The sequence below is a fragment of the Panthera tigris genome, chromosome A3 (genome assembly GCF_018350195.1).
Source record: "Panthera tigris isolate Pti1 chromosome A3, P.tigris_Pti1_mat1.1, whole genome shotgun sequence".
Taxonomy (NCBI): Eukaryota; Metazoa; Chordata; class Mammalia; order Carnivora; family Felidae; genus Panthera; species Panthera tigris.
This window is the reverse complement of record NC_056662.1, coordinates 33,684,441-33,696,735: the sequence shown is the minus strand read 5'-3', so window position 1 is coordinate 33,696,735 and position 12,295 is coordinate 33,684,441. Positions and strand designations below refer to the sequence as shown.

At 39.8% G+C, this 12,295-nt stretch overlaps 1 protein-coding gene across 2 annotated transcripts in view; it reads left to right on the top strand.

Annotated features, from left to right (window-relative positions):
• Nucleotides 1-2,194: 2,194 nt before the first annotated feature.
• The window catches only part of TMX4 (thioredoxin related transmembrane protein 4), a 43,848-nt gene continuing 33,747 nt past the window's right edge, over nucleotides 2,195-12,295 (top strand). Inside the window, exon 1 of one of the 2 annotated variants that reach the window (XM_042980901.1) lies at nucleotides 2,195-2,570. In XM_042980901.1, the coding sequence (XP_042836835.1) occupies nucleotides 2,398-2,570 (173 nt within the window). In that variant the 5' untranslated portion in view covers nucleotides 2,195-2,397. Of the gene's footprint in view, nucleotides 2,571-2,838; nucleotides 2,931-12,295 lie in introns of those variants that run through there. The other variant, XM_042980902.1, reaches the window with a different exon arrangement.

The window sequence follows — 12,295 nt, the reverse complement described above, 5'->3', positions numbered from 1 at the left end:
TTGTGGGAATGGCAGCATGCAAAGTGGGCAAGACTGAAGCTGGATTGTGAAGGCTTTTGTGTACCATGAAAAGCAAATTTGACATTAATCTAGGAAAGATAGACTTAGAAGTGTTATAGTATGTTGTTGCCTCCAGATAACAAGACATAAACTTTATTAATCATACCATGTTCTAGGCATTATATTTACCCCATGTAAACTTCACAGCCACCTTATGTGGAGGTTCTATTATTACCTGCATTTAAACAGAAACCCCGTAGTAACTAGTTTTAGCCCCAAGTCACATAGGTAAGAAGTGTCAAGGCTCAGATACCAATCACTGGACAGCAGTTGCCTTTACCCTGCTCTGTGCAACCCTTTTGCTCCTTTGCTCCCATACATTCTTCCTATATTTCTTCCTACTGACTTACTCTGAAAGCCAGGAAATGCAATCCTTGAATACATGTCTTATGTTAGAAAGAGAAAGAGCTTCAGCAATGAGTTTCCTTTGTGCCTCCAGATACTCTCTTTAACTTTAAATTTTGCAAGTTTTCCAGCATACACAAAAGTAGAGAAAAGCAAAAATGAACTTAGCTTCAGCACAGATTGATGTTGTATCACTTATGTTTATCCATCCTATTTCCATCCCCCAAATTTTATTTCTGGAGTATTTTTAAGTTAATTCTAGACACCAGATTGTTTCACACATAAGTATTTTACTATCTGTAACCAATAAAGACTTTTAAAAATATAGTTATAACACCATTATCACACCCAACAAAATTAACAAAATTGTTATTTCTTTTTTTTTAATTTTTTTAAATGTTTATTTACTTTTTGAGAGAAACAGAGCGCAAGCAGGGGAGAGACAGAGAGAGGAGGAAACAGAATCTGAGCAGACTCCAGGCTCTGAGCTGTTAGCACAGAGCCTGACCCAGGGCTCGAATTCATGAACCATGAGATCATGACCTGAGCTGAAATCAAGAGTCAGATGCTTAACCAACTGAGCCACCCAGCTGCCCCCAAAATTGTTACTCCTTAATAGCAGATTCTATTTTTAAGACTTTTTTCTACCAATCACATATCATATACAAAAGTTTCACTGAAAAGAATGATAGAATTCCTGTGTATGAAATTTCTTTTTATAAGCAAAATATTTTCTAATGAGTTTATAGGATTGATCTGCAGGCAATAACAGTGATTCTTAGTAACATTTATTGCAAGAACATTTTCCAAATTTACAATAGATTGTAAATGTCTTATATTTTTATAAGGGCTAGCTCCACATAGAATTGAGATACTACCAATTAACACCTTATTAAAGTAAGATCTTCTCTGAAGGCAAAATTAAACCTATCTCTCCTATAAGTACTGATTGGAGATTGATCTCATATGCCCTGCAGTACTGTTAGTTTTATAGCTGTCTTTGTTGTAAGCCCGGGATAGAAATCACACTTTTTCACCATGTATTGACCACATTACTCAGTTTTATGCTTTGCACAGCTAGCAAATTTTTATAAAGCACACTTTGAAAAAGCTCAGTCACCTTCTAATTGTAACTCAGTCATACATATACTCAGGGTGTGGTGATCTCAAGGTATAGATGCATCTAATGTGTATCTGCAAAGAAATTTGGAAATCATTTAGGCTGCTTTCATTTTAGATCTGATGAACTGTAGCCAAGAGCCGTGCGAGACCCATGTAATTCCAACTGCCAATAGTCTTTTATTCACTGACTCATTTTATGTTAGTACTCATGTTTTAAAAGTTTCTTTTAAAATTTAAATTAATAAAAGATACAATTGCAGAGTCCGGTTTCACTATTATCTCCAATAAGGTAGTGATACTTCAATATACACATGCAGAGAGTACTTAAATTTTCCTCTCCCTTCCAGCAAGAGGCCACGGCCAAACACCCTCCCATCTCCTCATTATAAATAGGTTTACTTTGCAGTCCATTCTTGTTCTCGCTGCCACAGAATAGGGGGTGAATTTTTTAATTACTGGCCGCGATTCTCTTTAGAAAACCCCACGCGCGCCAACCTCAGTACTGGAGCCTGGGTGCATGAGGCGCCTGTTCTAACTTAGGCAACATTGGGTCATCTGTTTATTTTCGGGGGGGAAGGGGGGAGTGGTGTCAGAAAGAAAGGGCGGCCGTTGCCCAGGCAACCGACACCCGGGGCAACGGCAGGGGGAGGCGGGAGGGGGCGTGGCCTCGGCGGGACCAGGAGGATAAGAGGCGGCGCTGACTGCCCGCCTTGTAAGCTGGGACTGTTCGTGCGGCGGGGCGGAGGCGGGGCGGCCCGGCACCACCTCCGACTACCTGGAAAGGCCCGGGCTTGCGAGCTAGCGAGGCTCCGGGCCCATCGCTTCCTCTCGCCACGTCCCCTGCCGAGGAGGCTCGCTCCACGCGCCAACATGGCGGGCGGGCACTGGGGCCCGCTGCTGACGGCGCTTCTGGCCGCCCGGGTCGCGGTGGCGGAGGAGGCCGGCCCCGCGCAGGCCGCGCTGCCGGAGGAGCGGAGCTGGGTGCGGCCCATGACCGCCTCCAACTGGACGCTGGTGATGGAGGGCGAGTGGATGCTGAAATTGTGAGTGTGCCCGCACGTCCCGCACGCCACACTACCCCCCTGGGCCCCGCCCTCCCAGAGCCGCGCGGGCCGCTGTGGAGTCCGCACCGCCCGCTGGGCTCCGCCACTGCCCGCCCGGCGGCCCGCCGCGCGGGGGCCGCCTGCTCACGCTGCGCATGCGCGCCAGGCCCTCCGCGGTGACAGCTGCGGGTGCGGAGCATCCCGCCTCTCTCCGCACCCGCCGCCCCCCTCGCCTGCTAAGCCCCCTGCCTTTGGTGGTGGGGGCGGGGGCAAGAGTTGAGGGATGGGGTGGGCAGCGTGCCAAGGGGAGTCGGGGGAAATGGAGGAAATCTGTGAGAAAATCGCGTGCTTTTGGTACAGGTGTGTACGAAGAGAAAAGGGCTGCCATTCAGTGAAATTAACGCCCAGTACAAATACGTAGCACGGGCTACGCAGGATATTTGTTGAATGGATAATTACAGACCGTGAAGGGCACACCAGCTAGTGCAAAGTATTTTGGTTTTCATTTTGAATTCTCCGAGATGTCATTGTGAAAAATAAAACAGGAAGATGGGGGTGTTTTTGAAGTTTTAGAACAAGATTTCAAATAAATGTTGATATTCCTTATCATTTTTAGAGGTAGAGATTTCTGGGTAGATAATTGTGCTAGTGTAATAAAGAAAGGGACATTAGTACATCGCCCCTTTTGAACAATAGAAGGTAAACTGTGGATAGTGTCTTTGCTTGAAGGAGATGGGAAAATACAGTTTTGAGTTAGGAACAGGCACATGGCTTAAAATTAACTTCTAGGAAGAAAGTGATCCTTTGGAAAAAGCCTTGAAGGAGACCATGGGAGGATGTTTGAACAGGCTTCAGAGACCATCACGGTGGGCTTGTGGGGAGTATGAAGAACATCTGGAGAAATGATACCTTAACTCCTTAGACTGTAGTTTCAGATCATGTATATACTTGATCACTACTATTTTGCCATTAATCTTACCTTGAGGACACAGACACACAGAATTGGATCTTTCCTTTATTTGTCCAAGACCACATTTTGATTTTCTCAATTTCAGTTGCAAATAGATGCGTATGGAGTGAAAACCTCAGTGTGAGATCAGGGCCCAAAGTTACAAGTCCCTTAGCAGATTACGCTGTTCAGAGAACATAGTACACATTACCCCTTCAAACATGCATTTACCTTTTGTCCACGAAGAAGGTGATAGAAAGACCTGAAAGTAAAATGCCTTTGGTGTCATAATGAACCAATGAAATGATTAAGGAAATATGTAGTCATGAAGCACTTATTAAACTACTTAATGAGTTTAGTATGAGGAGGATGAAGATGAAGAGGTCATTTTCCATTTAAGAGAGAAGCTTTTAACGTAAGTGGAGCTTTATTCAAGACTGTCATGTTTGTAATAATTGTAAGATTTTAGACTGCATTTTGTCAGCTAGTACTACAAAGAGTTCTTTTTGAGAGTAGGTGCTTATACGGTGGAGCTTTGTAGATGCCAGTTTTCTGATTAAAACTGAGTTTGTGTATGTACGTGATGAAGGTCAAAACAGAAAGGCCTCAACTCCTTTATAGCTCCTTTTTGGAATAACCATCTCTCTATTTTTTTTTTTTTCTTAGTAAAAGAACTAAACAAGCTAAAGCTCACGTGAGTGTAAGCCATGTGAAGCTTGTAAACGTGCAACAGCCAACAACTCGTATGTTTGGCTACGTCGACTGTCAAATTAAACTTTTCATAAATGTTCAAGCCCAGACATAGTAACCAATTGATCTAAACTTGCCATGTGTCCATCGCATGGAATATGTTGGGCTGTGATGAAAGATGGGACTTAGAACCCAGAAGTAAGCTGTATTGTGCCTAAGATCATTTTAGAAGTTCCCTTTTCATTGGGTACACTTCAGAATAAGTCACTATGAAGGGAGGCTCTAAAGGAAAGAAGATTTAAACCATTGTATCCAAATTTTTTCTACATAATAGAACCTAAGTCCTGAAGAAATATTGTTGCTCTTATCTGTTTGTGATACCCCCTTTCCTCCCTTTCACAAAGGGAGGAAATTTTCTATTTTTTCTTATTTTCTATTTTCACAAATTTTCTATTTTTTCTTAAAAAAATAGAAAATTCATTATATTCTCAACCACTACAGGCCTACCATAAATTTCTAAGAATTCACTCAAATAGCCTATCAGAATCTTTTTGCTGATGTATAGAACAGAGAAAAGCCAAATGTGTTAATACTAGCTACCGTTTCAACACTTTTTTCAAGTAAACAGATCATAATAAATGGAGATTGTGAGGGGTCTACAGATGATGCATTTAACTTTTCTAAAGAAGCAATTAGGAGACTTTCTGATAGTATGAAAAATTTGACATTACTGTGAATGACATTTCTTTATTTGTTCATTTGCTTATATCCTACTTCTCTTCTGGGATTTTTTTCTCATATCCCACTTCATACAAAGCTCCTATAATACAATTTTTGGTTATACTGGTATTGATAATTTCAGTTGTTTTTAAGGACCTAGCAGTGTTTTCTACTCCTGTTATGAAATTTAATTTGTTATATTTTCTTTGTTTTAAAAACAGTCAATTGTTTTGGAAACTTGCAATTGAATTTTCAATTTTTAAAAAGCACTTCTCTGTTAAGGGGAAATATCAGTTAAAATATATTTGTAGTAATTCACCATTTCAATTCTGAAAACTTTTTTTAAAAAATCTGAAAAATTATCCCATTATTATTTGCATTTTCTTTAATGCTTGTTGTATATTCAGTTTTTCTCTTCTTGTTTGCTTTCATATATTGTTTTATAATTTTAATCCCTATTTCTGCCATGTCTCTATGATTGGCTTGCTGTACTTTTCTCATCCTAACCTCTGATGAAAAGTTTGCCCTTTCTCAGGATTAGGAAAGAGTACATATAATCTTTAGAATACCTTCTGAAGTTTTCTTTTTTTCTATTTCCATTGTTTCATACTATCCTTTATTCAGTTACTTTGTAACCTTTTACTATTTTAAACTTTTTTGGTTCCCATTGTATCAGTTCTTGAGAATACCGCTTTTGTTCTTTTGACACACAAAAATGTACATTCTATATATTTTTCTGGTGTTTCCCCCCCACCCCAAAGAAATAAGTAGATATCCAAGTAGCTTAATTTTGATCTGCCTTCTTTAAAAAAATATTTATTTTATTTTATTATATATATAGTGAGAGCACAAGCAGGGAAGAGGGGCATAGGGAGAGAAAGAGAGAATCTTTTTTTTTTTTTTTAGTTTTTTAAATGTTTACTTATTTTTGGGAGAGAGACAGAGTGTGAGCAGGAGAGGGACAGAGAGAGAGGGAGATACAGAATCCAAAGCAGGCTCCAGGCTCTGAGCTGTCAGCACAGAGCCCAGCGTGGGGCTTGAACCCACTATCCATGAGATCATGACCTGAGCCGAAGTTGGGACACTTAACCGACTGAGCCACCCAGGTGCCCCAAGAAAGAGAGAATCTTAACTGGGCTCCACACTCAGCATGGAGCCCAACTCAGGGCTCGATTCCATGACCCTGGGATCATGCATGACCTGAGCTGAAATCAAGTCAGACACTCAACCAACTGAGCCACCCAAGGGGCCCTGACCTGCCTACTTTTAAACTGATATCCAGAAGAAAAGTATATCTTTGGGTTAATTTACCTCTGTAAAGCTTATAGATCTTTATAAAATACTACCTTTTCTGACTTGATTCTAATTTAAATTAGTCACTGTGATGGAGGGAAGCCTCATTTATATCCTTAGAACCTCTAAGTTTTAGTACTTTTTTTCCAAAATCCTTCTTATTCCCGAAGAGAATGTCTTCAAGCAGCATCACCTTAGCTTGTCAGATAGTCATAATTTTTTGAAGTTTAATAGAGTATAGTGATATGTGGATTGAATGTTTAAGAGATAGTCATTACATGCTTGTTATGTTTCAAGTTTAGACTTGGGGGTCTTGGAAGATGAAAATGAATGAACGACATTCTTTGATTTCAAGGGACAGTCAATCTACTGTGCTCTGAAGGAAATAAATAGCAGATACAGCATTCATTTATTTAGCAAATGTTTCCTGAATGCTTCTTCTCTGTCAGGCATTCAGCAGTGGTTCTCATCAGGGCACTGTTGGCATCTTGGGTTGGACAGTTCTTTGATATGTGGGGATGGCCTGCCTGTTGCAGAACCGTCAGCATCACTGCCTCTACCCATCACATTCTAGTGTTCATGTGACATCAAAAAAATTTTAATCATCTCCATTCCCTATGCACATTTCCAAATGTCTCTGATTGAAAACTACTGCCCTGGGTACTGTTATGGGTATTTAAAAACATGAAAAAGAATAGCTCATAAGTGAACATAGAAGTATTTAATTTCAGATTGTTTCCACAAAGGGTTATCCACATTATCACCTCTATGATCATCATCATCTCAGTCACAGTAAACAGTTACATTGCTTCCATTTCATGTCCTGAATGCTGTCTTATTTCATCATCCCAGCAATCTGGTGCAGAGTTAGCATTCTCGTTAACTAGGGGAGATGAAACTTGAAAAGGTTAAAGCTTTGGCCAAGGCCAGATCCTTAGGAAGTGATTGGCAAGGCCAGAACTAGAACGCAGGCCTGAGCTTTGCAGTTCCTGCTGCAAACCTAGGAGAATAGCAGGGACCTAGGGGAGGAAGGTACAAAGCCTGGCCGGTTCATGCTTAGGCTGTCAGCTGGCCAGCACCATAAAGGGTGCACCATTAAGGGAGGCCTTTTCCCTGTGGGATTCAACGACCCACCCATGGTTTTATCGTCTCTAGATTCTCCAGATGAGGAGCATTATTGCTATATGCTCATTCCTGACACTCTTCACCACTCATACAGGTGCTCTGCCTTTTCTGCACCCCAACCACCCAGGAAAATTCTCACTTTGCCTTGTTTGTACCTAGCCTGGCCCTTATCACAACTCGTAATTATAAATTAATTTATATGCTTCTCTGATTCTTCCTCTAGACAATAAGCTTTTCAGTAGAGAAAGAAATTTTTTCTTTTTCCTGTTTATCTCCAGAGCCTTAATAACTATCACATTCAATAAATACTTTAAGTAAACGAATTACTGTCTATTACAGTCTATTATTCAATAGACTAGTTGTTCCTTTAATCAAGAGCTTCCTCAAGTGTATCACTGAGGTAACACCTGTATATATTGTCTTAGATACTAAGGAGAGTCACTATCATCTCCCATTTGTTCATTAATGTATTAAATATTTACTGTGGTCCAGGACCTGCCAGGCTCTGTTCTGGCTCGGTATAAGCAATATACCAGTCCCTGCCTTCATTGAGGGTTTGTCTTTTTTTTTTTTTTTCCTTAATTTTTTTTTTAACATTTATTCATTTTTGAGAGACAAAGTGTGAGTGGGGAGAGAGAGAGAGGGAGACACAGAATCTGAAGCAAGCTCTAGGCTCTGAACCGTCAGCACAGAGCCTGACACGGGGCTTGAACTCAAGAACCTTGAGATCATGACCTGAGATGAAGTCAAATGCTTAACTCACTGAGCCACCAAGGAGCCCCCATGGAGTGAATTCTATTTTCTCTAGCACATAACGTGATTTTTGTGGAGTTATCCATTTTTATTTTTTCTCTACATTTTATGATAAAGTGCCCTAGAAATGATCTTCTAAAGAAATCAAATTAAATATAAGCCTTCCAACTCTTGGATTATTATGAGTTTTCCCATGTTTTCCAGATATAAGAATGACCCTTGATGTAGTTAAGTCATCAGCTAAGACATTTTGATTTAGTTTCATGTATTAAGGCATAGAAAAATGACCCTCGTTTACCTTTTCATCTTCATTATCACATATTCTTTTGAGCATTTTGGGCAAAATAAGTTCTAAGTGAAAATCGACTGTATCAGTCATTGTCCATCTCATCTCTGCATGGATGAGAAAAGAGAATGTATGGGGACACACTGGTGAAATTTGAGCCAAAACAGAAGAAGAAAAATTGCACATTATTGGGAGAATAAAAATGTAGTTTTAGTAAAATTTTATTTCTACGAAATGTATTTAAGTTAACTCCTTTCTCTGATGTGTTTCATGTACTTAATGAAATCTCACACCAAATTCAGTTGGTTCATGAAATCAAAGTAATCACAGGCCTTCAACTACCTTACGTATAACAGAAACTAAGTATAATTTATGCATGAATTGCATAACATGGATGACGAAAACATGCTTTAGAATTTTGTTTCCCAAAGTGGTTAAAAACCTTGGATTAATATTCAAGTCTGTGTTTTAGCCGTACGGCATTTTAAATGTGTTTATGAAGCTTGCTAATTTTATATACCCCTGGCACCTGGGAAAAGCCTAAATAGATAAGATACTGTCATATAGTTTTCATGACTGTAAAGGTTCTAATTCCTTTTGGAGGCTCTTAAATGAAAGAAGGATTAATTTGAATGTAAAAGACATTTATGGCAGGTCAACCCTTTTATAGTTCTTAGAAGATTGACATTATGAACTAGTTTTAAATAATATAAATAAAGATCATGATCAGTCCTTTCTGATGATTTTCATCATGCGTTTTACAGAAAGATTACATTTATATACCCGTACTTACACAGACACAGAGAGTGCATTAGCACATGAAAGTCATGACTTTTCCTCTTTGTATTCGTTTGGTCCCTGAAGAACCTTCCTGTAGTAGGTTCTCAATTACCATCTAAATCATCGTCCTTCAGATACAAAAGAATACTAATAATTTGAAAAGCAGAAACAACAGTGGGCCAATTCCCACACCAGAGACTCAGCTGCCTTATTTCTACCACCAAAGAATGCACTAAGTTAATGAATGATGTTGGTGCACTCCAACACAAAAAGCTCTGATTAAATCTCAGAAATAATGGCATTCATAGTCCCTCAGTCTCCAGTGGGTAGCAGCTACATAAAAAATGGAATATCTAAAATAACCTCAGTGGCATTTTTATATCTAGGGATCAATGTTACCCAAATCTCACTTTATATAATAGCCTGTCTAGAGACTAGGGACTGGTATGTAAAAAATAAAAGATGGGGGGAGCCTGGGTGGCTCAGTTGGTTGAGCATCTGACTCTTGATTTTGGCTCAGGTCATGATCTCATGGATATGAGAACAAGCCCCAGTCAGCCTTTGTGCTAGGCATGGAGGCTCCTTGAGATTCTTTCTCCCTCTTCCCCTGAAGCACCCCCCCCACCCCCGCCTCAAAAAACAAAACAAAAACTAAATGCTCCATCTGGGTTCTTACTCTGTGTGGTCTTAGGTGACCTTAAGCTAGGTCCTTTAAATCTGCATTCCCTGTTTGACAGTGAGGTTGTAAGGTTCAGATGAGCTAATGTATCATAAAAGTGTCTTGGAAACCAAACAGTGTATTACAAATGTAATTGGTATTAATAATTGTTCTTAACATGTACCTGTTTTATATAAGTCATCTAATCTCCCAACAACCTTCTAAGGTAGCTGGTGTTATTATCCCATTTTGCAGTTGAGGAAGCTGAGGCATGGAGTGAGTATTAAGCTGCCTGCCCAAAGTCACATGGTTAATTTGTGGTTGGTCTTGCTGAATCCTCTGGCAGTACTCTTATCTAATACACAGAAATGCCTGTCAAAGTATACTTAATAATAAATGTCCTCTTTTTTCCTAAAGTTTACCAACTGCTTGTCCCAGTAACATCTACCATATGACGGTTTTTTTCTAAATTTATTTATTTTTTTTGGGGGGGGGAGAGAGAGAGAGAGCTTGTGCACAAAAGCAGGGGAGGAGCAGAGGGAACAGGAAACACAGAATCTGAAGCAGGCTCCAGGCTCCAAGCTGTTAGTACAGAGCCCGACGTGGGGCTCGAACTCAAGAACTGCAAGACCTGAGCTGAAGTTGGACACTTAACTAAGCCACCCAGGCACCCCTGAATGTTTTTCAAATATATAGAAAATGACTTTTCTCAAATAAAGACTATATATGTTTTTTAATTTTTTCATTTATTTATTCAGAAAATATTTATTGAGCACTTACTGCACCAGGTATATACAATGCCCTGGAAATGTAGAGATTCACATGTTTATAATCAGCTATGTTCAAAGATGTCAGTGGATTGTTCTTGGATCATGTCTTCTGGTCCACATATATCTCTGGGATCTCAGGGACTAGACAGTGAGATGTAATGAGAAGATTAATGACCTTTTAGAATCATCTTGGAATTGGCTATTCTACCTCTCTAGAGAAGTATGAACAATCCTTAGAGAGGGTGAAAAATTGTGCTTAAGTCTGGTTGCATCTAGGGGCCTGGCTGGACAGAGAAATGTGTGCCTTGCTTTGGACAGCCCTTTCTCTTGCTGGGCTGGGCCTAATCTCAATACTTGTCTTGAAGTAAATGCAACCCATCATGTTGACTTTTTAACCCCCTGTAACCTCCTCATAATGTGAAAGATCAAAATATTGCCCACTTTCAGTTTGTTACTGTTTTTCAGGAAAGTTGGTTTGTATGCGTCATTGCATTGAGTATTGCATGGCATTTACAGGCATGCTTCCGCCCAGGTTGAGATAAAAGGGTTTGTAAATGATGACCTAACAGCACCTTTGTGCCTAAATCTTATTACAGAATTTGATCATTTGACACTTTTTCCCCCTTTATTTCCTTTCCTAAGGCATTTTTTCCCTGTGTGTGCATGTGTGTTTGTCTTATTCTTTTTTTTTTTTTTTAATGTTTATTTATTTTTGAGAGAGAGAGACAGAGGTGGGTAGACAGGGGCAGAGAGACAGGGAGACACAGGATCCCAAGCAGGCTCCAGGCTTTGAGCTGTCAGCACAGAGCCTGACGTGGACCTCGAACTCACGATCTGTGAGATCATGACCTGAGCCAAAGTCAGACGCTTAACCGACTGAGCCACCCAGGTGTTCCTGTCTCATTCTTTGGCAGACATTCTTTCCTACCTCTCTTTCTCCCCCACCACTTTCTTCTCCTAACATAAAAATAATAGATGCCATATTTTGTAAAAATAGTTCGGGAATGGAATAAAATGGAAAATAAATCAGGGGTAAGAATCAACATTTTCACAATGTTGAGCCTGCCCATCCAGAACTTGGCATATCTTTCCATTTAATCAAGTCTTTTAAAAAATATATTTAATCATTATGTTGTACCTGAAACTAATGTAATGTTATATGTCAGTTATACTTTAATAAGACGACAGACAAAAGCTATTAGGAAAATTTAAAAAATACACAAAAATAGGGGTAGTACAATGAACCCTCATCATCCATCATCCAGATTTATCAGTTGTATCAACATACAGCCAATCTTGGTTCACCTATATCTCCTGCCCTCTACCCCTTGGTGGAATAATTTACCTACTCTAATATTCACCCATTGTATGTAAACAATCAGTGATATCAAGTCTTTTAAAAATACCTATTGCATTTATCCACTCAGTATTTTGACTTGAGTTGAGGATTTTTAAAGTGTAATTTAAACAGATTTAAGCAGATTTTTAAAAATTTTTTAATGTTTATTTATTTTTGAGAGAGAGACAGAGACAGAGAACGAGCAGGGAAGGGCAGAGAGAGAGAGAGACATAGAATTTGAAGTGGGCTCCAGGCTTCAAGCTGACAGCACAGAGCCTGACACGGGGCTCGATGTCACAAACTGTGAGATCATGACCTGAGCCAAAGTTGGATGCTTAACCAACTGAGCCACCCAGGCACCC